The 27,607-nt window shown below is 36.0% G+C and overlaps 1 protein-coding gene across 1 annotated transcript; it reads right to left on the bottom strand.

The window, feature by feature from the left end:
* Positions 1-715: 715 nt before the first annotated feature.
* On the bottom strand, positions 716-27,607 carry LOC111055007. The gene is made up of 10 exons (XM_039431837.1): positions 27,301-27,607; positions 23,103-23,282; positions 20,123-20,379; positions 17,826-18,114; positions 15,791-16,008; positions 14,695-15,164; positions 13,400-13,917; positions 12,230-12,338; positions 8,304-10,833; positions 716-2,893 (listed from the first exon to the last, which is right to left on the bottom strand). The coding sequence occupies exons 1-10, from the start codon at positions 27,421-27,423 to the stop codon at positions 2,155-2,157; spliced, it is 5,433 nt and encodes a 1,810-aa protein (XP_039287771.1). The 5' UTR covers positions 27,424-27,607; the 3' UTR covers positions 716-2,154.

Genomic DNA, 27,607 nt, shown 5'->3' with positions numbered 1-27,607 from the left:
AGAGAGCTCAATTTTTTTAAAAATAAATTAAATCTAGTCTGATAAATCTTGAAGAATTCAAACCTTCAAAAATAAATACGTTTCAATAATTTATTTTAACCTTATTTTAATAGTTTCAATATTTATCAACAAAGAACCGTTTGGAAATAAAAAAAGTATTGGTTCAGAATATTTAATTTATATTTAATTTTCTATTTATATTTAATTCAGAATATTGTTCAGAATAATTATACCTAAAGTAAGATTCACTTCAGACTGTCTGCATTGCTGAATGGAAAGTATTGATATTTAGGCAAAATGCATACTGACAGTTTAAAGTAAATCTCACTATATCTTCCCTCACTTAGACCACACAGATTTTTAAATCTGCTTCTATTGATAATCAAATTGAAAGAGCAATTACTCTAGTCGTATAGAACTATTTCTTTGTTTAGTAATTTTAGTTGAGTAACTTAATTCTTTCAATTCTTCAAATTAGTCATTCTCCTCAATTTCAATCAAACGTTAAACCATCAAATTATTGAAATTCGTTGAAGTCACTACCATCATGAACTATGTGATTCAAATATATTTGACTATTTCAAATAGTTCATTATGATAATGTTGGAGTCTTTTTCAAATAGTCCCAACATTAATTCAAGAATCCTCCATCAAAGCATAGTCAATGGATGAATATCTACATTAATATAACAACTATTGAAAGAAACACTCATAATCCGTGTTCATCAAAGTCATGTATTGATTACTTATCACATATTTTTGTCATGGGAATAAATCATTCACTGTCAAGAAATATAATCAGAGTTCGCCATGAATCCTGGAAGAAAACTCCTTTGCCATAATGAGAGCCTACCGCTTAGTGAAAGTCCAAGCCTAATTCGAACGATGGATTAATTCAAGCTTCATAGTAACGTGATACATTGTTAATATTGGATGTAAAATGGCCTCCCTTCAGAATTAAAGCTGTATGTAGAGAAAGACAGTTTGACATGTTTATGAGAGATCTTCTATTTCAGTTTAGTATCACGACTTACAGCTGTATGTAGAGAAAGACAGCTTGAGATGTTCATGAGAGATCTTCTATTTCAGTTTAGTATCACGACTTACAGCTGTATGTCGAGAAAGACAGCTTGAGATGTTTATGAGAGATCTTCTATTTCAGTTTGGTATCAGGACTTACAGCTGTATGTCGAGAAAGTCTCAAGAAGATCTTCTATTCAATACGATATTAAGTCTTACAGCTTCTGAACGAGAGATACAGCTGTAGAGACTTCAAGAGATATTCTCGGTATCACGAATCAAGAGCTATAAGTTGAGAAAGACAGCCACAGAGGCTTAAGAGAGATTTCCTCAGTAACCAGTATCACAAATTATAGCTGTATGGATAGTTACAGAAACTTGAAGAGAGATCTTTTTGATATCACGAATTGAGAGCTGTAAGTAAAGTGAGACAGCTTCAGAGGCTTTAAGAGATCTTTTCGGTATCACACATTATAGCTGTATGAAGAGAGAGATAGCTGCAGAGACTTGAAGAGAGATCTACTCGATACCATGAATTGAGAGATTTAAGTAAAGTGAGACAGCTTCAGATGCTTTAAGAGATCTTTTCGGTATCACGACCTACAGCTGTATGAAGAGAGATAGCTGCAAAAACTTAAAGAGAGATCTTATTGATACCACGAATTAAGATCTGTAAGTAGAGGAAGACAGCTGTAGAGACTTAAAGAGAGATATTCTCATCACGATTTAAGAGCTGTGAGTGGAGTGAGACACCTTCAGAGGCTTTAAGAGATCTTTTCGGTATCAAACATTATTATCTGTATGAAGAGAGATAGCTGCAGAGACTTAAAGAGAGATCTTCTCGATACCACGAATCAAGAGCTGTGAGTAAATTGATACACTTTCAGAGGCTTTAAGAGATCTTATCGATACCACGAATTGAGATCTGTAAGTGGAGGAGGAATACAGCTGCATAGACTTGAACAGAGATCTTCTCATCACGATTAAAGAGCTGTAAGTGGAGTGAGAAACCTTCAGAGGCTTTGAGAGATCTTATCGGATTCACGAATTGATCTGTAAGTAGAGAAAATACCTGCAGATCTCGGTATCAGTAATTATAGTTGTAGGTGAAAAAATACAGCACTGGAGAAAGATCTACTTTGTTTTAGTATCCGAATTAGAGCTATTTGAAGACAGAGACAGCTGTGGAGGTTTGAGAGAGATGTCTGGGGGAGTGAGAGCAAGCTCGCTACTCGAGGAAGCAATGAGTCGTATGGCGGAGATTTCAGTTTCACTGCCGACAGCAGGCCAAGCGGTCGGCTTACTAGATCGCGGCGTGCTAGTTTCGATGGCCCCGGCACCGACCTCCCTGCCATCTGGCGGAGAACTGGAGTCACCACTCAACTCTCCCGCTTGCCGCGTTTTGCGGAGAGTCGTGCTAGCCCATCCGATCCCCAGGTTCTTCAGCGCAGCCTCCAGGTCTTCTGGCGACTCCCGCATTATCCTTCTCACTTCCTCGTCGGCCGTATCCTGGTTGCCTCTCTCCTGCATTTCCTTCAGCCACTCGTACGGGCTCGTCATGATGTTCCTACGGATCAACTCTTGCATGACGTCTGGCATTGACTCATCCATGATTCCCTTCTCCTCCAAGTTCACACTATCGTCATCTGAGGATCTCAGGGTTTGGAAACTCTGATCGGAAATCCTCTGTTCACCTGTATCCGGTTTGGGGTTGTTGTCTAGAGGGATGCTCTCGTCCGGTGGCATTCGATACCCGGAACTGGATCGTTTGCGTGGACTGGACGTCACCAGCTGTTGAGACAGATCACGTCGCCAGGATGTCGAGGGTGTGTCCACTTCGTGAATGGTGGAGAGTTCATGTGGAGAAGACGTTCTGCAAAATTAAAATTTAATTAGTTATTTTTTGTTAATTAATTTGTACAGCCATCACTTACAATTACAACTATCAACATTCAAGATGATATTGGGAGAGAAGAAACAAGCGAATCCTCTAGTATTCATTGTTATCATGTTATTACTATAGTCAACCGCAAGAAAATAGTCCGATGGAAATTGGAAATCATAAATACGAGTAGCCATTACCAAGAAAGTGAATTTGTAACTATTTGAATTTGTAATAATTTATTCTGCTATCAAGTGGAATAACATTCAAGTTTAATGATTTGCAATAATTTTCATTTATTTAATCGTATTCCAAAGGACAACAAACCAGTAGAAAATAGGATATTGTTCAGTTGATTTTCAATTGTGCCTTGAAAAAGAAGAGATACTTCTTTGATTAATTTTGTAGAGTGAATATTGATGTTGTGGAACTTTTCCATAACTTATTTATTTAATCATTCAGAATTACACAACTTACAGAAAAGTACCACAGGCTTATAAGCCCAAAACGGTTCCAGTTATATTTTTTACAATAGTTTAACTGTAGCTTAGGTTATGTGTCACTTCAACATTATTCAATTGAAGAGACTTGAGAAATTGTCGAAAAATCCACTTCATTTTATTGTGTGAGCACACAAGAAAGCATGCTCCAGTGAAATAATAATTTTCATTAAAATAAAGTGGATTTTTGACAATTTCTCAAGTCTCTTCAATTAGAGATACTTCTATCTAGAATAGAATGATTTAGTGAAGTATTCTTATTTAATTTGGTTTTCAACTATCTAAATTTGGGAAAGGAACAGTTTTGGGCTTTAAGCCTGTTGTTCCTTTCCCAATCATTCATAGTTGAGAATTATATTGTATGTATCAATTTATAAATAAATAAATATTAGTTACTTCAACTTCTTCTTCGTTATCGATGTTCGTTCCAGTACAAATAGTTGCTTATAAATAAAATAGGGTCAATTAACATGATTAGTGTAAACTGAAAATAAGAGTACCGCCAATCCAATAAGGCTAATTGAAACGAGAGCTTAGGCATGCAAATCCCAATAGAAATTATAATTACATTGTACCCCCTTCAACATTGCATCACTCAAGTGAAATCAAGTCAAGTATTAGGCTAGGCGCACACCTATTAGTCAAGACAAGACAAGACATGATCAGACACGTTCAGTCACAATACTTCACATAGTTGCTTATGAAGACATGTCTGATTGCAATGACTAATCAGTGTGAGTTGCGTCAACAATGTGAAGTATTGTGACTAAATGTGTCTAATCATGTCTTGTCTTGTCTCGACTAACTGGTGAGCGCCTAGCCAAACTGTATTATTAATGAGATTTTAACGGAATTAAATATTCTACATAGGCTAAACAAGCATTATGATGATAAAAATTTACTAATTAGTTTGTAGCAGAATAAATTCAATGTAGTAACTTTGTCCTATTTTATTGTTTCGTCGATACCTTGAAGTTTCATATTTTCATATTAAACTACGTACAGACTTACGCGTTGCATGACAAACGCTCAATTCTTGAACAAGGATTCACTAAGTACGGTGATAGAGATCAGAGCGCGAACTTGTCACGTGTTTCAATTTTGTCGGCTGGAGCTTAGCCAGCTCGTTGCGCGCGAACCGAAATCGCGCGACCTGCGATCATCTGGCGTACTTTTCGCGTTCAGTTTGTGCCTAAAGTCTGTACGCACCTTTAGAGTCTAGCCAGTTCTCTAGTTTAACTTTGAAAGTCCGTAGACTAAAATTCTGGCGTCTAACCAGTTCTCTAGTGTTAAACTTTGAAAGTCTGTAGACTAAAACTCTGGACAAAGTCCAGACTTTGAAAACGTTCCAGATTTCAGATTCCCGTTCCTTACAGCCATGAAAGTGTCTGTTCCCAAATTGTCACCGAGAATTCAAAGGAGGAGAAAAGTCAACCCGCATTTCAAGAAATTTCTGGAGAACACTTCACTGCATGGTGTCAAAATACATCGGCGATCCTAATAAACATTGGATAGAGCGTTGTTTCTGGAGTATAGTTGTGATAGGCTTCGTCACCTCGTTATATTTAATATACAGAATGAAAATGACTCAATGGAAAACAACTCCAATGATGATTGAAGTAGCGTATAACAGTGAACACATTTCTACCCTGCCAATTCCTGCTTTGACCATCTGTGGTTCACTGGGTATATCAGAGGAAAAAGTCGAATTATTTATGAATAAAGACGGTGATGCAGTTTACAAGATAGCAGATATTTTAGGCATGACTGGAAAAGCATTTGATGAGATGTACAACATAAGTTCTAATACAAATAGTGTTGAAAAGAGATTCGTTATATCTGATTCAAATCTTGAAAACTTTTTCGCCGATATTTCCCTGAATGACACCTTGGAGATTCTTGCGCCAAGTCACATGGAAAAGTTTCCAACTTTTATGTTCAGGGGACTCTGCATGACTAGCAACATGCTCCCACCTTCAAAGATTTACAAAATAAATTCGGTCCGAAACTTTTTACGCAACGATTTAGAACCCATAAAAAAACTTTCTGGAACAAGTTTCAAGTATCAGGTGAACACTGACACAATTCATGGATTCCCGTCAATCAAAGTGAATCAGTCGTATTCGACATCAAACCACCCAACTCTAGTCGAGAGACCAGAAATTAATTATTATGTGATCGATAATAAATACAAATATGTTGGAAAAGACAGTTCACTTCGGTTTACAATCCACAATCCTTGGGATGTTCCTAGCCCATTTATGAGGTGGCACCATCTTCGGTTAACAAGAGGCTCCCGCATACACATCGACCCTGAACTCATCATAAAATATCATAATGATAATGATTTTCTGTACAAAGTTCCATCTGCCCGTCAATGCTATAACACAACAGAGAAAACGCTGGACTTTTTTCAATATTACACGCAACAAAACTGTTTAATAGAGTGTTCCACCAAGAGAGCATTGAAAGAATGCGGATGTGTTCTGTTTTTCATGCCGCACAACGAATCAACATACATATGCTCAGATGAATACAGCTCCTGTGCGGTGAATGTTGCCAAAGCCACTTATTATGACACAGGTGACAAGGAATTTGTTGATTCTTGCGACTGTTTGCCATCTTGTAACTACACTGACTACAAGGTGATATCCTATGAATCATACTCGGCATTAACTGGGGGAATTTGGGATGAATTGGAGATTATCAATATTGAAATTGTATTCAGGGACGATTTTTTCCATCCAAAAGTTCGTACCTACACGTACAACAACAATGAGATGGTAGATTCCACCGTTGTCTACTTGGATGCATTTTTAGGTGTGAGTGTATTGACTGTAGCTGAGATATTCTACTACATGTTGCTGTATGTTATTGATTATTCAAAAAGTAAGATATCCAGGAAAAACGAGTTATGAGAACAGAAATTGATAGAATTCCTAAAATTTTTCTTCAATTCATCAATCACAATACAAACTTTCAAGAGGGATAGCAAATTAGTGTCAACAATACAAACTTTGAAGAGAGATAGCAAATTAGTGTCAACAATACAAACTTTGAAGAGGGATAGCAAATTAGTGTCAACAATACAAACTTTGAAGAGGGATAGCAAATTAGTGTCAACAATACAAACTTTGAAGAGGGATAGCAAATTAGTGTCAACAATACAAACTTTCAAGAGGGATAGCAAATTAGTGTCATGGAATAGGAACAGTATTATTATAATAGTATAAGTACTGAACGTTAAACCATAGATTAACAATATCATATAAGGTTAAAAGCTAACAATAGCATACGCTATTGTCTCTCGATGATTAAACTTAATAGGTACTAATTGATATGCATACTCATTGAAAATCATTGATACTCATACCATCACAATCAATAATAAATAATAAATTACAATTAAAAAACAGTACGATCATTTCAAATCAAATACGAAATATGTTTACAATTAAATACAGATTACAAATGTAATATTTTAGGATAAGAAATAGAATTTTTCAACATTGTAGGGGTATTCACAATGTTGGAGTTAGCTGGCAAAGTCGAGCTATTCGCTAACTCCTGCTATTAGCTAAGTCTGCGTTGACTCAATGCTATAGTAGTACATTAGAAAAAAATTAGCAGGCGAGATAGCAGATAGCGTTCGAGTCCGCTAACTCTAGCTAACTCTGTTAAAACGGCAACCATATTTGGTTTGTTCATATTTGGTAGCAAAAGTGAGGTTATAATCTTTGAGTTACACAAATTATCCGCTTAGATCACTATTGCAATTAGCTTATAGCAGTTGCTTTTAGATGGGGCGTTCACAATCCAGAGTTAGCATATAGCACTTTAGCTGGCTAAAACAACATTGTGAATACCCCTCATATATACTAATTCGGCAACACCAGCAAAACCATAGTTTGAGTGCCGGTGATGAGTACCAAAAAAGAAAACGATAATATTACTTCCAATAGAAAAATTATGATTTAACATGTTAAGCTAAACTATAATAATTATAACTATACAATTCAATCAAGGTGAAAGTGGGGAAAACCTATATTTATACTGTATGTAAGTCTGATGGCAATACTAGTTTATTTCTAGATCGGCTAATGGCTGGAAAATAATAATTAACAATTCCCAATTCAATAAACTATAGTGAGATTCAAGTTTTAAAGTCGGTGATAATGATAGGATGGCAAAGTTGCCAAGTTTCTTTTCCACCACCTTCTATCATATGAGGCGTTTAAACTTTGTGTAAGCTTTGAATCACAAGTTTAATAAATTTGTATAAATATTAAATTGAAACTGATTGATCAATACGAATGAAAATAGGCCTATAACAATCCTCGGTGAATTCAGAATCTTAATGTGAAATTGCAAGTAAATCAAGAAGTTCTTGAGTGATGATTTGTCAATCGTGTCCCGTAGACTAAGGCCCAGTTGCACAAAAACCGGTTCAATTTTAACCGTGATTAATTTCACGAAAACCAATCAGAGAAGGCTTTATTGAAAAGACGGCTTCTCTGATTGGTTCTCGTGGAATTAATCACGATAAAAATATAACCGGCTTTTGTGCAACCGGCACTAAATGTGTATTAAGCCAATTCCTTCCTTTATAGATTGTTGATTCTAGTCAACAATAATTATATCAGAAGTAAATTATGATCATCAACAAAATATTTACTTTCATGATTTAAGTTGATAATAAATTTCTATTAAAAATTGAGATCAAATATCCTGTTTTATTTCTTCATAGCCTACACAGTTAGTTTATATTTCTTTATAGCCTACGATGTCAATGTCCACTATTTTCAAGAGAAACTGAATTATATATTTATAGCCTACAAACGATTTGGCAACGTAGAAGAGGAAAGGAAAAGAAGAGATTTTACTGAAAAATCAAGACTCACCTAAGGTCTGGATCGAGGTGGTTGTTAAGCATGGTGGGTGGCGGTTTCGGCCGAAACCATTTGGACTCGTCAGGCGACGGAGAAATACGCGTCGGCAGAGGATGAGAGAGCGCCTCATGCCACGAGATATCCTGCCGCAGTTTATCCTCATCAAAAGTCGGCGAAATACGGTCCAACGGCTCCAGACGTCTGGTTGGCAAAGGCACGTTCAATTCAGGTGGTAGACTCATGTACGAAGTCTCATTATAATTCTGTGAACCAATGGGTGAGTAGACTCCGCTATGAGACGACTCTTCTGGACTCGGTGGATTCGAGTCTTCGTCAGACCTTGACCTAATTAAAGAGCTGGGTAGATCAGTTTCCACGTCACCAATCAAATCTGCCAGATTAGATATACGATCCGTGTATCTTTTGGCTAGTTCCATGTATTTTTTAACGATTTCATCTGATTTATCATTCTGTTTTGTTTCAAAATATGTATTTATTTGTTGTGTAAGGACATCCAGATCGTCCAACATACTTCCATCGTCAGCTGTTACTCCTTGATAGAATCCAGAATCTTGAGTTACCCTGTTTTTACTCATTCTTTGTTTCCTCACGTTACTCCCGCTTGGATCTTCATACACATCTTCATCACCCTTTTTGTGTATCCTTTCTCTTGCACCTTCAACTTTAGACTTCTTTTCTCTCCTGTTATCATTTTTACTAGAACTATCGACCAAACTAACCTGAACACCTTTCTCTTCACAAGACGTATATTTCAAAGTGACATCTTCATCTAAATTTCTAGAATCTCCCAAATTACCGACCATTTCCCTCACTAAACTACTCTGTAAAGACACATCACTGGAGCTAACTCCCAAACAGTCTATGCTCTCTCTTTTCATAGATAGCAACCGCAGAATGTATTGCTTCAAGAGAGGCATGCCTTTTTGGTCGGATTTAGTGTCAATTTGTTTCAAGATATCTCTGAGAAGTTGCAGTTGTTTGGGTGATAAATGTTCGGGAGGACTTCTATACGAGGTACTACTTGTATCACCAGAGAAGTTGCGTTTCCTAACATTCCCCTTATCTTCCAACAGTTTTTTACACTCTTTCAACAACTTTTCTTCTTCAGTTTTCGATTTTTTCTTCTTTGTTTTCTCTTTAAACTCCTTTCCACCGGTAACCTTCACCGTGATTCTCAAGGCTTTAGCATTAGTAGAGGACCCATCATCTTTTTCATCATTTTTTTCAACAGGCACCTGAGACAACGCCATATCCAAACTGTACAATGTTGAAAGACTTGAATCACTGTTCTTGTCTTCATTACCGTCAACTTTTCCACCTTTCTTATCAGTAGCTTCACCAATATTTCTTTTCTCTACAGTCTTATCAACCTTCGCCCCACTGCACTCTTTCGCAGCATCATTATCATCAGCTTCTCTACTACTCTCCTGTTTGTAACTAGTTTCACTAACTTCAGGGATAGGCGACGGTAGTCTAAGGCGATTCGTTCTTCTATAATCATTGCTCGGAGGCACATTAGCGCTTTTCTCACTGATTGTGTCACTACTTTTCGAACAAACACATTGTTTTCTAGAATTTCCACAGCAACAACACATATCTTCTACACGCGAAATAGGGGGCTCCATTACTCTGGTTGTCATTCTAGACTCTTCTTTCCTCTCATCTGTGTTTTCACCAATTTTATCAGAACATCTACAAAAAGTTTCAACCGTACTACCACAAAAGCAAGGCCCAGTTTGTTTGCAAGGCATTTGAGACAGACCTGATCTGTTTCCAGTATTTGTGGCTTCGTTGGAACCATATCTTGTTGAACCTTGAGGCATTTGAGACAGACCTGATCTGTTTCCAGTATCTGTGGGTTCGTTCGATCTTGATGAACCTTTACTGCTTGTATCATTTCTATCCCGAGTCTGTTGTTGTCTGGGTAGTTTTACGTTCTCAAAACCATACACGGTTTGCAGTTTGGAATCTCTACCCTCACTTCCAATTTGAGTTTGTTGAGTACTAGAATCTCTATTATGTTCATCATTTCCATCCCGTTTTCTAGGTAGTTTTACATCCTCAAATCCATACACTGTTTGCAATTTCGATGACCTACCCTCAGTTCCTAACTGTGTCTGTTGAGTCGACTCTCTATCTTCAACTTGCTCACTATTTCTCGAGGTTCTACCGTTTTTATCGGTGAAATCGTTTGGATTATATTTCGCTCCACCACTCTGTATATTGGATGTCGTAGTAGAAGGCACACATCGATTGGAGTAATCTGTTCTATCCTGAACATTTCTGTCTAACTTTCCAGACCCGCCGTCATTTGAGAGGCCTCTCTCTCTATCATTAGTGTCAGTCCTGATCTCCTGAAAGAGCATCTCTCTCTGTTCATTGATTCTTTTCATCAGATTGCTAAGTGTGAGCTTGTCGTTTTGCTTTGCGCTGGATATTTCAAGGGTTTCGACGCATTCAGATTTCTTCCAATCGGCGACGTTCAGCTTTGGAGTAACAGCTGCTTCTTTCCTCTTCTCATCTGGAAGACAAACAAATATTTCATTGATTAAAATGAAAGTGATTATTTATTTATTACATATTTTCATGAAAATCAAATTAATAAAGCAAGCATAAGTGAGGTGGATTCATAATTATTTGAGAAGGTGGTGTATATAATTCACTGCAATCAATAGCTCCGAATCATTGATAAAAATATTTGTAAAGATCCACTTTCAAAATTACCTTAGAACTTGAGTTAATTCAATATTATTACATCACTTACAAGTATGAAAATTAAATCATATATTATATATTTGATTGATAAAATCATGATGATATTTGATTGTTAGTAATTGATAATACACACAAAAAACTAACAAAACCTACTCTAGAACATGGTACGCCATAGTGGAGTAGGTCAATTTCCACACAGAAAAAACTAAACAAGTAGAGAACACATTATAAAAATCTTCTGTAACTAACTATTGTATGTAATATTGTAATTTATCTAATATTTTTGTAATTGATGTTGTAGTTTTAGTTTTTTTTTGGGAAATAAACATTTATTTATTTAGATATCGTGCTAACAATACTCATGAATAAACCTCATGATAAACCTCATTTCAGTTGGCCCTTTAGAGGCGCACTAAGAAATCTTTTGGCAATATTTTAACTCTAAGGATGGTTTTTAATGGTTTAAAGTTCGTCTTTTAGGATGTATATACTTCTTATTCTCTTAATAATTATATATTGAAAAATGTCCATACCATATTTTAATATAGAACTATAATCTATAGAGAGTACCTCTTCGAAACAGCTGTTAACTGGAAACTAAATTAATAATTTTGTCAGGTTGGTATTAAGTTGAGTTGACTTTGTTAGGTTGGCACCAAGTTGAAGATTAAAATGCATGTATCGCGGAAAAATTGATTGGGCACTGCTACTTCAATCAGAGCTATTCCTGGGAATATTATATTACTAGCCGTCAGGCTCGCTCCAGACCCCCGACTGGATCGTCCTAACATATGATAAAAATGATCAAACGAAAAATGCAGGCGAGCGAAGCGAGCCTGACGGCTAGTATCTTCATATTAAGTCATATTTATTATACAAAATCATTTTTTTTAAGTATATTTTATTAAAGATTGAAAAATCAAATACAGTTGGTACTATATCAATTATATTTTCAAGTCAAGTGTTAACTGATATTTATAATAGATGGGATTTAGATATTTTTAGAAAATGTTGGATTGAGAGGAAACACTCATTCAATCTGACGTATATCATAATTCAATTCGAACTGAAAATACGAATTTCTTTTCAATATCAATGTTAGATATAGTGTTCTTCAATCCCAATAAGAAAACGTTTCTTAATAAATTTCGATTTGGAGTACGAATAGGGTAATCAAACATCAATATTTTTTCATTGTTCACCTTTTATAGGCTCCATGAATTCCATTTCAAAAGCGGACTCCATCTTCTTCTGACGAATTTTCGTTGCCATCTTACGTTGAGTGTCCCCAAGATCAGTTGAATTTTTCGTCTGAGAAAGAACACATGAAAATAAAGTGATTGAAAATTTTCAATTGTATAGTCTCAGGTATTTGATGATATTAATTTAAATTTAGATTCAAAATAGATCCAGTGAGTGATTAGTTTTTACTTTCAAGCTTTGAAATTAGAGTACTACGGTATAATTATATTATCATCCTCATGCTACATCAAACAAAAATGATGGTACTTTTATGCTGGTTTGAACCAATCGAGATAAAATACAATCCCGGATCAGCGCAAAAATAAATATGATCAACTAATCTAGGATCAAATGGGGGGTTCTAAAATAGTTATTGAAATCCTTTGAGAATTACGCTAGATGATCGAGAGCATAATAAGTAAGTGTTAGTCATAATAAGTTTAAAATAGATAGAAAGATTTAAAATAATTTTTAGCAATTTCTAGGAATTTAATAAGCTTATCTGATATTTGTATTTGTATCTGTATTTTTGTAAATGGAATCCTCTGGATACAAATCACTGGCATTCAGAGAAATTATAATTGTTAATATAATTATTAAGTAATTTTATTAATTGTAATTTATCAAGTAAAATTTATGTAGTTAGTAGTTACCTTACATTTTTCAGTGTAAGCATTCATTGGTACGCCCATACTGAGAATCAATTGTACAAAATTATTGAAAAAAAAATAGTGACTTACTATTGGGATAATGGTATAGGTTGTTAATGTTCCAAATTCCAAATTTCAAGCAGAGTTTTTGTTAACTCAAGCCGATTACTGTCGACTACTATCTATTATTACTATTCTGGCTGTGTGAAAGTGTAAGAACGGCACAGTATGAGAGACTACCAGCATCGCATAGCTTCACTAAAAAGAACTACTAGGAATATCGGCTTGAGTTGAGAGTAAAATTTGGTACATAAGCGCCTGATACCATGGGATATCTTCTTCTGCTATCTTTTCTCTATGCTATCACCATGATACAGTATCATCTAAACTTGATACAAAACACCATAATTTGATACAAAACTTCCAAACTTTGAATGAATTCTACAAATCATGGCTTATCTTCTTTTTCTATGCACTTACCCAATTAGTATAGCGCAGTTTTCGTTCCTCCCTGTTCAGCTTGCTTAGTTCTTGCATGAACTTATCGAAATCATTTCGACGCTGCTGTCTACGTAACGCATCCTCTCCCCGTTTCGCCTGCTGCTTCATCCTCGCCTCGCGACATACTGCCTCGCGACACACTGCCTCACGACACATTGCCTCGCAACATTGTTTCGCCCGCATGTCTTCCTCAAGCGCTGTCCGTCTCTGCACTTCCTCATCAATTCTCTTCACATACGATGACGTCACAGAATTCGCCGGACGTGAGCTGTGGTGACGGTTGCCATGATCGTAGCACTGCACGTGTGATGACGTCACAGCCGGCACGTGTGATGACGTCACTACCGGACCGTGCATGTGGCCTGACGAGGATGACGAGGAACGACGTGACCGTGGCGGCCATGTTGTGTCCGAGTCGTAGCAGCTGTCTTCCACGTCCGACACGTGACACGTGTCGGAGTAGCGCCGCTGTCGTCTCGTCTCTGTCGCACAACTCTCTACCAAAACGTTAATTTCATTAATTCAACTGATTTATTTAAAAATGAAAATATTGTAAAAGTATTAATTAGTATGAAGATTAAGAGAAAAAAAAAACAGAAAATAATAAAGTAAAATGATTATATAAGTAAGTAAGATCAAATCAATAATTAATAAAATGGAGTAGGCTGAAAGTAGATCAGGGTAATCAACTTTCAGTAATATACAGAAGTATGCAGTGGATAATAAAATAACATGAGTTTATAATATATATATATATATATATATATATATTGTATATTAAACAATTTATTCTATAACAAGTTTATAGGTTTGTATTTGTGGGATGGGTGAGGGATGGTTGTCATGTGATCGTTCTAGGGCTCAGTTTCAGTCATTTGCTCCAAAAGATATTTTCTTAAAGTCAGGATGAAGCTCGCTCGGCTCTCGATGGACCTGATAGTAACGGGAAGTAGTATGAGAGACTACCAGCATCGCATAACTTCACTAAAAAGAACTTCTAGGAATATCGGCTTGAGTTGAGAGTAAAATTTGGTACATAAGCGCCCTATACCATGGTATATCTTCTTCTGCTATCTTTTCTCTATGCTATCACCATAAATGATACAGTATAACCAAAAATGATACAGTATCATCTAAACTTGATACAAAACACCATAATTTGATACAAAACTTCCAAACTTTGAATGAATTATACAAATCATGGCTTATCTTCTTTTTCTATGCACTTACCCAATTAGTATAGCGCAGTTTTCGTTCCTCCCTGTTCAGCTTACTTAGTTCTTGCATGAACTTATCGAAATCATTTCGACGCTGCTGTCTACGTAACGCATCCTCTCCCCGTTTCGCCTGCTGCTTCATCCTCGCCTCGCGACATACTGCCTCGCGACACACTACCTCACGACACATTGCCTCGCAACATTGTTTCTTCCGCATGTCTTCCTCAAGCGCTGTCCGTCTCTGCACTTCCTCATCAATTCTCTTCACATACGATGACGTCACAGAATTCGCCGGACGTGAGCTGTGGTGACGGTTGCCATGATCGTAGCACTGCACGTGTGATGACGTCACAGCCGGCACGTGTGATGACGTCACTACTGGACCGTGCACGTGGCCTGATGAGGATGACGAGGAACGACGTGACCGGGGCGGCCATGTTGTGTCCGAGTCGTAGCAGCTGTCTTCCACGTCCGACACGTGACACGTGTCGGAGTAGCGCCGCTGTCGTCTCGTCTCTGTCGCACAACTGTCAAACAAAATGTTCGAGTTAATTTTGGTAAAATGTGAATAAAAACAAACTTATGTTACGGAGAATCAGAAATCACAACTAGGAAGCGCAGCTCGATAAACATGTATTCTCAAGCTTTGTTCAGACCAAGCTATTTTACTCTGCAGAGCTGCAGAGCAACATCTGAACGTCCACATTGTTTGTGTTCACACCAAAAACATCTGTGGGCCGACAGAGCTATTTTCGCTCTGTTCTAAGTTGCACTCTGATTCCAAAATTTCATTTTATTTTTCATTTTTGAGCAATCGCGAGCCAAATTATTTATTTCTAAGCGCTGAATCCGAATCTGAAATTAGAATTCCTCTATCTCCATTTTTCGTGATATATATATATATATATATATATATATATATATATATATATATATCACGAAAAATGGAGATAATATAATATAATATAAGCTTATGCTTTATGGGCCAGCATGTAGAAGCGTCAGAAGTGACTTGTCATAATTATTAAAAAAAAAAAACACAAAACAAAAATTATTACATTAAAGGACAGTGTGCTATGCTATGATTGGAATGGCCTCTATGGGTCTGCCTCAAATGTCAATTCTCTGTGATACTCCTTCGATCCATTTAAGCCCCATATCACTTGCTGCATGCACCTCCTGCAATCCTCCCTCACATGGGAACAAAGGGCAGTTCGAAACCAAGTGCTCCATTGTCTGTATCTCGCCACATTCACAGTATGGGTCAGGTGTAAAGCCCCATAAGGCAAGAGACTGGGCGCATCTTCCAGTAGATGTCCGGAACCTGTTCAAACAGCACCACTGCCGGCGGCCAAGCAGTGTCCCTGGCACCTGTACATTTGGATCCTCAATTAGGTGTTTATTCTTTTACTGATGAGGAGGACCACCTTGCCTTCCAAATTGTTTCAATATCCTGACCATTCTGATCATCTAATCTCAGATACCTCCTAGATTGTAGCCGTCTTGCTACGATTTTTCGTGATTTTGGTTTTTGATGATAGATCTTTATCGAAAACGTCCGCTCGAATGTCTGGAGAAAATCGCTCCCCAGAGCGATTCGAAAACATGCGCATGCGAACAGAGTTTTCTTGGAACGTCGGCTGGCATTGTTTAAGCCGGCGACAGATCTTTTTAAATCCATCCACCCACAGACTCTGCACAGCTGCAGATTTTGGTCTGAACATTACTGTACTCTGTTGTTACAGTATTTATAAATTACTCTCTCTAACAGCATCTCATGTAGTACCTGGCCAAGTTTGAATAACATAGGTGGCATATCTAACGTCTACAGAGACAGTATAATCAGAATAACGTCTCTATAATAACGTCTAGAGTCATCTTACGTCTACGAATTGAGATGGAAAGCTTGTGAATAGGTAATGCTTCAACGGATTCGTTGCTTTAACGCTAATGTATTCAAGGAAGCAAAGGATAATGATGAAGGTTATGTTTAATAATACTTGTTGTGAACGTATGCGGGGAAAATGTTGTGCGTATTTTTTCTCATGCAGAATTATTCTTCGATCGGGGAAACAAACATTTCCCTCAGGGAGAAAAGATTTTATTAAGGGCCAGTTTCCGAGCTCGAGATTTAACTAAGTTCTAGACTTGAAACAGCTGGAGTCAGAAAATTGGCTTTCCGAAACGGGGCGTAGTCGTAGTCCACGTTTAAATTAAATTTCGAAAATTGAACTCAAAATAAAATTAGAGAAAATAGAGTGAAGTTTCAGCTATTTTAATTATTTAGGAATGTTTAAATTCGTCAAGAAAAACGTTTCCAATTATAGAAATAAGAGAATAAAGATTATCATAAGAGCTACGACCACGCCCCGTTTCGGAAAGCCAATTTTCTGACTCCAGCTGTTTTAAGTCTAGAACTTGTTAAATCCCGAGCTCGGAAACCGGCCCCAAGATTATTGAAGACTATTTGATCTCTATTGGTGTGCACCATCATTAATGGTCAGGTAATCTCTACTCAATATCACTTACACAGCAACTGATAAAGAAGAATAGAGCCCTAATTCTAACAGAATATAAATGAGAAGTACTTATTTTGTGAGTAATTAAATAAAAGGACTAAGAAATTGTCAAAAACCACAAATTTTATTGATAGTTAGAAAGACCGGTTTCGGTTGTTACACCATTGTCAAACTGTGAAAAAGATAAAAACTGTACGATAAACTGTGAGTTTATCAGACATTGACAATGGTGTAACACCCGAAACCGGTCAATCTCTGATGAACTGTGAGTTTATCAGACATTGACGATGGTGTAACAACCGAAACCGTTCTTTCAAACTATCAATAAAATCTGTGGTTTTTGACAATTTCTTAGTCCTTTTATTTAATATGAATAATTACCACAATATCAACTTCTCAACTGCACAAAAAGTGAATGACTGAATTAGCTTGTATTCTCCCATACAGCAGGGCCCTGCAAGGGTTGACATTTCACAGTTTTATTTTCATTTTTCTAGATTGTTCCTGCTCAATATATTTTCCATTATCGTCCATGAAACTCACTGAGTACAGTTACAGCAACAGTTTAGTAACTGTATCATACTTCTCAACTTCTCAACTACACAAAAAGTTGTGAGAAGTTTATTGCTACAACAGAAATCCGTGAAAATAGATCCGCTGAAAACTTACCAAGCTCCTGTTTTTCTTCTTTTTATTTTCCTGAGAAGTTTTAGCAGTTGTTGTCTCAGGTCGATCCTGAGCTTTTGATTTTTTGGGACTGCAATGACACTTGAATTTAGGTGATTGAGGGCGATCTCGTCTATCCTCATCATCATTGACAACAGTAGCACTACCGCAACATTTGTCCACTTTGGCATCGTCTGGTATACGCTCTATTACGGTCACATAATCTTCCGGTAGATTACTGGGAATTTCTCTTAACACTTGCCTTGGTCTCTTCTGTTTTGATGCAACAACCCTAGAATACGAAAAAATAGTATGATCAAAATACGAGTAGAATATATGATAAATTTTGGATTTTTTATGATAAAATAAATCCAAATTTGGGAAAGGAGCAGTTTTGGGTTTTAAGCCTGTTGTTCCTTTCCCAATCATTCAGGGTAACCGTCCACTGGAATCGTATTCTACCGATCCGATCGGACGAATCTGCCGGCCGTTAATTCGGCCGAATATGGTCGTCCATTGGAACCGTTTACGTCAGTCTAGTTGTCAATTATTGAACTAACTACTATCACAGCCACCAACATTTTTTATAAAAAATGATTATATTGAGATTTTGAAAATTGAATAAACAAATATCCACAAAACTAGTTATTCATTATTAAGCAATTTTTTTTCACAGATTCCTTTGAACATCACGACGATGATATCTTTTGTCTCGCATATCCCACAATGGAACATGCTCTTGAACCAAACTTATCAACTTCTCATTGTCCACAGTTACAACTTTATGAAACAGAACAACTCCAAAAAACAAAAACAAACAAGACTGTGAAACAATTGAGGTCAGGAGCACTTTGTTGTCTCAGCTCGACTAGTTCGGCCGGAAAATCCCATTCAATTCGGATCGAAAAATTGATCGGCCGGAGACGGCCGTATGAACCTGTTGCAATGGACGAGCATCTATTCCTTTCTTTGTTGGGGGATCGTTCGGTCGCGTTCGGTAGTTTTCGGTTGATGCTAGTTCGGACGAAAACGGTTCTAGTGGACGGCCCACCTCATAGTTGAGAATGATATTGTATCTATCAATGTATAAATAAATAAATTAATGTTGAATGAAGTATAATAATGAATGATAATAGCTATTCACTCGACATATAATTAGGCCTACATGAAGTAACACATTTAAAAGATAATTATTTAATGAATAGCCTACTCTATTTACATACTTTGATGATTCATTATTCTTGTTACTTTCATACACCTAAACACTTGTGGTATTGGAGTGTATGTTATCACAACAAAATATTCAATAGTCCATTGGTTTTTATGAAGTACTCTTAAGGCGGATTCACACAAATCAGTATTATTATTATTGAACGTGTCCGGTACAGTGAGAATATTATTCCCATTAGTTCTAATAGGACTATTCATACTAGCTCGGCCGCGCTGAGTGGGAATAGTCCCATAAGAACTCATAGGAATAATATTTTCACTGTTCCGGTCACTGACTCTGATGTACAGATATTTGCTAATCTGATTTCAAGAATAGAGTGGAACACTTATGTGATACTGGTCTCAAGGTCACTACACATTTAGCTGCGCTGAAATACGTCCTATCTCCCAATGTTTCAATATTTTTTGCAATTGTGAAGGAAGAATTTTGTTTGGATTCGTATTTGGAAATTGATTAACCTGATAAATTCAAAATTGTATTAGATACATTTTTTGGACTCAAAATTGTGTGGGAATTAAGTTATCATTTAAGTTACGTAAGTAACATAACCTTTAGACTGTGTATTCCAAATTAAGGTTTGAAGCATTTTTGGGCAAATGCCTGTTGTATGTTACCTGGATTGTATTTGCATATGAATGAATGTTAAATCCAAGCTACGGATCGGTTCACATAAGCGTTTACAGAGACTTGTAAAGGGTCGACGAATCCTTTTTGGTATATTTTAAATGAAAATTGTAAGTTTTTTACGGTGAATTGCAGAAATTCTTTGAAACAGAGATAGATATAGAGTAACTCAATCAGTATTCTTGGGACTACAAGGTGCGCATTTTATTTTGCACTTTTCTATTATTTTTTTAGTTTAGTGTTATTTTATGTTATTTATCAAATGAAGTTATTTTGTAATTACACATAAGGTAAATTATGTAAACAAACAATTTATTTTTGTCATAATTTTTGTATTGATGTGCAAAATAAATACATTTTGAATTGAATTGTACTTGAAAACCTCTAATGATTATTGCTAACCGTTTACATTTAATAATTCATTTAACAATTCAACTTATCTTACCTTCTTTTTACAGGTGAAATTTTCTTTTTGACTGGAGATTTCTTCTGTTTTGGTTGAGGCTGCGGCAATGAAGCAACCATTGTCGATCTCAAATCCTCCTTGGCACGAACGTACGCCTTCAATCTGGTCGGCACAGTTTCTTCGAGTTTTTTCATCTCTCGTCTACATTTTAGAAGGCACATGGCAGACTCACCACGGATGCCAGTGATTACCGCGTTTCTTATCCTTTCTTCCCTCAAAATTTCATCAGGATCGGGCTAGAAACAACAATGATTCATAGAACCAGAAAGAATATATATATATATATATATATCATTACTATAGTGAGGTCCATGTTATAATGACAGTATTTGTTCAACTTTGGAATTGCTATCCTTGTCTATCATTCGATAAAGCCGGTGGTACTATCCTTTTCTAGGTCCACAACGATCCCAATTATGTTTTTGACAACGTAGAAATATAATTAATTAATGCAGAGAATCGGCATCGCTATTCTCCTATCTTTATCCACTGCCATTATAACGTGGACCTCACTATAACACCCATTAGCCGTTTTCACACATATCGATTGTCAATCGACACTCGCATTATTGTCTTATTGGCTAATTGTCACCAACAGCTGATTCTCAACCAATCGGAGGACAATTTTGAGTGTCGGCCGTCAATCGGTAAGTGTTTCAAATAATGAAAAGATTAACTTATGCAAGTTTGAAACCATAGAGAAAGAATAAAACAAGGAGATATACCATGGTATAGGAACAAGGGCATTTATGTTCCTAATTTCACTGTTAACTCAAGCCGAAAGTACTTCTAGTAGTTATTTTTCGTGAAGTTATGTGACGCTGGCAGTCTCTCATACTGTGCCGTTCTTAAACTCACACCCTGCCAAAACAGTAATTGAACAAGTGTTGTTAGCGAGTTCTCACTTTTGACTTACTGAAGGCCAAAGTCGTTGTCCGTTTGTGTGTTCTACAATAACTCTAGGAGAATTGATCAATCAGCTAAAATTTGAAGCTGATTGATCATTCTACCTAGAGTTATTGTAGAACACACAAACGGACAACGACTTTGGTCTTCAGTAAGTCAAAAGTGAGAACTCGCTAACAACGTATTCTTCGACATTTTTTACAGGTCAAGTTTGTTGGACAACAAAATTGACTCACTCCTTCGTCCTGTTTCAGGATATAAAAATAACATTGAAAGTGCATAAGAAAAACATTCGTTATGATTTAGTCAGCTGAAAAATTCATTGCATGCAATATCTACATTATTACACAGACAGTCCTTCATGTTCCTACACATGATTTCAGCTGGTTAATAAACATACAACATAAATTATAACTTTTACACCAACAAACTGATACGGGTAGAGATATTAATGTGCGGTTTTCGCCATTTACTTTCTCTTGGAACTCTGTATCGAAATCATGACCACCTTTTTGTACGAAATCACTTGACCTTCTCATTTCAAAAAATGAATTTGGATTCATATGAGGGTCAAAGATGTTAAAGCGACAGAGTAATTTCTGAAGAGCAATTTTTCATTTCAAATAGGATCCTCAACGAAACCTACTGTCAAATTATTCTTGTAAGAGGAATATTTAGCTGTTTCCATAATTTTCATCAACTCTTTATTATTAAAAGTTGCGGGTTTCAAAGATTACAATACAACAGTTATTGAGCGAGATCTCCAACCCAGGAGGTCACTAGTAATAGTAATCGGCTTGAGTTAACAAAAAAATTGGCTTGAAATTTGGACCTATTACCATGGAATATCTTATTATGCTATTTTTTCTCTATGATTAAACGATACAAAAATGTTTAGGTTACATGCTGGTTACCTGATAAAACAGAACTCGCCAGAACTGGCTTCTTTCACTTACTCATGTATACTTGGGTTGATTTGTACACTACACTGTATATATTCGCTCTCTAAGCTGATAAAGGTTATGGTGAAGTAGATTCCCACTTTTTCGGTTGAGACGACTTGTATACTGTACGTTGTCAGCTATCGTATATTAACAACTAAACAGGTAGCAATGGCCACAGTTCAGCTGTGGAGTTCTTGAAACGTTGTATTGAGAGAGAGGTTAGGTCTGAATAGAGTGAAATACATATGTACACTATACTGTACACTGGGTCTGACGAGGTTTTAAACTGAGGTCTCCATACATAGTCATATTAGGCTATATGATTATACAAATTTGACCACTTTCATCAAAGATTTTCATCTATAAGTTATTAGACTATCAAATGGCAAAGGGTAAAGCCGCTTGGTTAGCAGCTGAGAGGTACCGGGTTCGATTCCCGGTCTGAGCACAGTTTTTGACAGTTTCACTCAACGAATTTCCTTCTGCTATATAGTTATTTGGTCAAAATTTGCAGAAGCAGTCCTTAGTTCTATTTATATAACTTTCATTAAATTTTGAAATTTATTATAATTATATCAAATATTTGATAAAAGAATATTATTTACAGTTAGAATCTACAAAATTTAATAAAAGTTTTGACCAAGTCATATACCATACTGAGTAGGCTAATCTATGGGCCGGTTTCCGAGCTCGATATTTAGCTAAATTCTAGACTTTAAACAGCTGGAGTCAGAAAATTGGCTTTCCGAAACGGGGCGTAGTCGCAGTTTTTATGACAATCTTAATTTTATCATTTCTATGATTTGGAAACTTTTTCATTGACGAAATGTAACGTTCCTAAATGATTCAAAATAGCTGAAACTTTACACTATTCTATTTTATGTTCGATTTTCTATTTTTTCGAAATTTAATTTAAACGTGTACTAAGACTACACCCTGTTACGGAAATCCAATTTTCTGACTCCAGCTGTTTAAAGTCTAGATCCTAGCTAAGTCCCGAGCTGGGTAACCAGCATTAAGTTTACTTAGTGCAATACTTTAGCACACACTTTAGATGGCCAATTCGTAGAGTAAAAGTTAACAATTATTTTTGAAAATATTCAAATTACCTGTCTTGCAGCTTTAGCATGAGCAAGCCCGATATCTTTGAGACAATCTCGATATTTGTCGGTCAATCTATCCAGAGTCTTTTCCTGCCATTGCTTGTTATTGTTCTCCTTTTGGAGATCACACTCTCCGTGGATTTTTTCACGCAGAGAATTTGCAAAGTCTTTTGACTGTTGTCGAACCTGGAAGAGAATAATTTGAAAAATTGTAAAATTTTAGACAACACATTTAATATCAGAGTGTCTTGGTAGTTTTTTCATGATTTCATGTAGCAGATTATTTCTTGGCCCTTTTCTGTTTCTAGTCTTTGTAAATGATTTTAGTAAAAATGTTTCTATCTTTTCAATATTATATGCAGATGATACCACTCTGGTATATAAGGACGTTGATATAAAAACTTCAGGATACGCTTGGAAGGGCTATGTATGAGTCTAAGGTATGGTTCAATGCCAACTTACTTAAGGTAAATGAGAGCAAAACAGAACAAATAATATTTTCTCTCAACAATGTAAGTACTGGTAACCTGAATCTGAATGATGATGTTTTCAAGCCTGTAAAGTTACTAGGAGTGAACTTAGATAGTAAACTCAGCTGGGAGTATACCCTAGTGAATTTATGTAAAAAGCTTTCTAGAGTAACATTTCTCTTATGAAGACTGACATATTGTGTAAACCTTGATGTAATTAAAATGATTTACTTTGGTCTCTTCCATTCACACTTGATTTATGGAGTAAAACTGTGGGGCAACTCATCTTATAAAGCATTTATATGGCAAAAAAAAAGCACTTAGAGTTATATTTGGTATGAAATACAATGAATCTTGTAGAGGAATTTTTGTAGAACACAAAATTATGACCTTGCCTTGTCTGTATATATATTATAATTTAATCTCAGTAAAAAAAAATCTGTCTAATTTTGATAAAAATAATTCTATACATTCACATTACACTAGCCATAGGGATGATAAAACTAGACCTACAGTTAGATTGACTAAAACTCTAAAAAGTCATAAGTACCTACAAATTCGCATGTTTAATTTACTACCAGATAATGTTAAGCAATTACCATTGAAAACGTTTTGTATTTCTGTTGATAAATGGCTCAAGTCTGAAGCTTTCTATTCTGTTAATGAGTACCTGGAATATTTCAATGTATATGTGTAATTTTGTTCGTTTCTATAGTCCAACTAGTGATATTTTACTACAATATTTCAATGTGTATTTGTAAATTTGTTCGTTTTATAGTCCAACTTGTGATATTTTACTTATTATTGACGAATTATTAGAGCATGGTGTACCACAGGGTTCAGTGTTGGGACCCTTGCTGTTTATTCTCCTCATGAATGATTTCACAGCAAACGAGGAAGCAGTGATTTTTGCAGATGACACTACAATAGCAGCGAGAGGTACAACAAGTGATGAGGCTATTTCAAGATCTGCAGAACTGTTATGCAGCGCAAAAAAGTGGTTCTCAGCAAACAAACTAAAGCTGAATGAGGACAAAACAAATACCCTCATTTGCTCACTGCGACGGCAGGAGGCAGAACCGGTCAAGTTGCTTGGCTTCTGGCTGGATGGAAGGCTGAGATGGAGTTACCATGTGTCAGAAGTGTGTCGAAAGCTTTCCAGGGTAATATACCTGCTAAAAAAGCTCAGACATGTGGTAGGCAGGGATAGTTTGGTGATGGCATACCACTCACTCTTTCACAGCCACATCATGTATGGACTGATCCTGTGGGGACATGTACCAGCAGCAAAGGATGTGCTGCTCCTCCAAAAAAGAGCAGTCCGAACAATCACATTCTCGGGAAGTAGGGACCACTGTAAACCTCTCTTCAAGGGTATGAGGATCCTCACCATCTACAGTCAGTGTTCTGCTCACTATCACACCTGATGGACAACCAGGAAGACTGGACGAGAAGAGGCGAAATCCACAGCCACAATACACGCCGAGCTGCTGACCTGAGGCATCCCACACACGATTGAGCAGCACCTACAACAGCTACCCAGCAGCAGCCATTCGAATGTTCAACAGGCTGCCCAGCGAAGTGAGAAATCTACCAAGAGATAAACTGCTTAGCACAGTGAAGATGAAGCTGAACGACAGGCCACTCTACTCATTTGCTGAGCTTGAGGACGAGCCCCTTTTTTGAATCAGTTCTACTCCAACGACTAGCCAAAATGGCTACCAACCAACCTTGTTTATGACACTGTCTATCTGGAATCCCCAGTCTTCGACAACGACAACAAGTATCAAGTAAGTAAGTAAGTAAGTAAGTAAGAAGCCTATTGCTTACATTTTTGTAATATTGTTTTATGGCCAATAAAATTTCTTGATTCTTGAAACAGAACCGATAAATATGATTTTTCCAAATGCCTTAATTTTTGTAGGCTTATATGATAATTTAATATGTAAATAATGTGATAATGTGTTTTTCAATTCAATTCAATTTATTTCCACATGAAATTACAAATTTGTACAATATAGTTAAGTTACAATAAAACAATAAATATAAAGATAAATTACTTTACTATTTTATTTAAAATTGTAACATTATTGAAAAGTGGAATCCCCCAAGAAGACTATACATCTGTGAATGGGGGAGAGTTCCTATGAGCAAGCTAATAACAAAAAGTAAATTAAGTTTGAAATAGTTATAAGCAAAATAATATACATTCATAATACTAAGTTAACCTAACATATATGCTAGTATGATAGAGTGCAATCGACAGACTATTGCACTTCCCTACCACTGTTTTTGTAACCATTTGTGAAGAGTGCTTAAATGGAAAGAAAGAGCTAAAAAAAGAGCAAGAGGACTCAAGACTGTGACAATTTATTTATTAAATTGTAGAGATTTAAGAAGCATAGGAATGAAGTAAGCCCTCGGTTCCAGCCCAACCTATGCCAATCAACCATTTAAACAGCTTCCTTTTATACACCACATCGCTGCAGCTCTCAGCCTCCCTGATATCATTGGGAAAATTTCTATAGACGATTTGTGCTAGATAGTGAGGAGACCTAAGTTCTATTCCGTGATATAATTGAGGTGTTGAATATCCATGGTTATTTCTGTGTCGAGTTTGATAGTTATGTTGAATATTGCTGAGTAGTTCTATTTTGTGTTTCCTGATATATGTGAGAAGTGTTTTAATATACAGTTGTCTTAAATTGAGCACAGGGAAGTCCGAGAACAACAGCGACGTGGGATATCTGGGTTCTTTTTTAAGAATTTTTTTTATAATGGTGTTTTTTTATAATGTTACATTATGAGTCCCCACCATTTCAAGACGCTTTAGCATTGTGAGCAATAATTTGAATTATTTGAGAAGATAACCATTTAGAAAGCAGCTAATACTGAGCTTTCACTATCAAATTATCAACGAAAAAAGTTTAGGCAAAAAGAATATGGTACATTTTTGAAGTCGGGCAAAGTAGTTAAGCTATAATGTTCTTAAATAACCAATGTCAATTGATAAGGGAGTTAATAATTGATAATATTCAGGCAGTAAGTCATTGGTAAGTTAAATCTTAATTTTCAAAATTCAAATTTTAATTGTACGCAGTTGTCTGGCATAAACGGATGGGAATTTAGAAGATTTTATAGACAAAATATAGATGAGGTGAAAAAACATTATTTATAGTAGACTATAATTATAATATCTGATTAAGAATTTTCTTACTTGTAGATGATAAACAACACTACCTAACCTAACATGCGCAGTAAGAAAATAGTCTTTTTATAAAACGCTCCCTTTTTTTAGAAACATCATAATAGTCAAAATTATAATGAATTATAGGTTTCGTTTTATTTTAATATAATAAAAGACCCATTCATAGTAGTATAATTCATTAATGATAATCCACTACATGAATAATAGTTAATTGATCGCGATCACTAATTTCAAAGTAAGTTGACCACTGACCACTATGACTCAAGTGATGAAAGCCTCATCATTAAGCTGCATAATAGCTTAGACCTCCTGGTAATAAAGTAGGTAAAAATTTTAATGAGATAAATTTGGTAGAAGTTTGTAAACTATGAGCCTACCAGAAAGGAAGATCATATTATTTTGTAATGATTATAAAATTACAAATATGAATGAATCTTACATTCAACCAGAGACCTTAACCTCATTAGGTAAAATTAAGTTTAACATGTACTATTAAAGTAGTATTATTATTATCTAATATAGTTACCTGCTGAATTCGTAATAATCGTCTTCTATTCCACTCATTTCTTTTTTCAGTTTCCACATCCTTCAAAAAACGTCGACTACAGTCAGAACTTTGGTTAGAGTTGACGGTAACACGAATTGACATTTCAAACTTCCATTTGAATAAAATTTGCTCTTTGCTTATTACAATGGCCGACTGACACAGCTAGGATAATGCATATTTTTCAAAATAAATAGACTAATAACTAAAGAGAGCCTACAAATCACAAGTTATCGACTAAAATACAAAAATCACGACATCACGCAGCCAGCCATTTACAGATGACAGA

Source organism: Nilaparvata lugens, chromosome 7 (assembly GCF_014356525.2).
Source record: "Nilaparvata lugens isolate BPH chromosome 7, ASM1435652v1, whole genome shotgun sequence".
NCBI lineage: Eukaryota > Metazoa > Arthropoda > Insecta > Hemiptera > Delphacidae > Nilaparvata > Nilaparvata lugens.
Note: the sequence above shows the minus strand (reverse complement) of the source record. Positions and strands in the feature narration are given on the sequence as shown.

What these genes read in the sequence shown, in the direction of transcription:
- LOC111055007 (XM_039431837.1), bottom strand. Translation starts at nt 27,423, where the DNA reads ATGTCAATTCGTGTTACCGTCAACTCTAACCAAAGTTCTGACTGTAGT. An exon ending in AGAAGAAAAACAGGAGCTTG is followed by an intron (nt 16,009 to 17,825) that starts GTAAGTTTTCAG and finishes CCAAATGTACAG; the next exon opens with GTGCCAGGGACACTGCTTGG. An exon ending in CACCTCGATCCAGACCTTAG is followed by an intron (nt 2,894 to 8,303) that starts GTGAGTCTTGAT and finishes TTAATTTTGCAG; the next exon opens with AACGTCTTCTCCACATGAAC.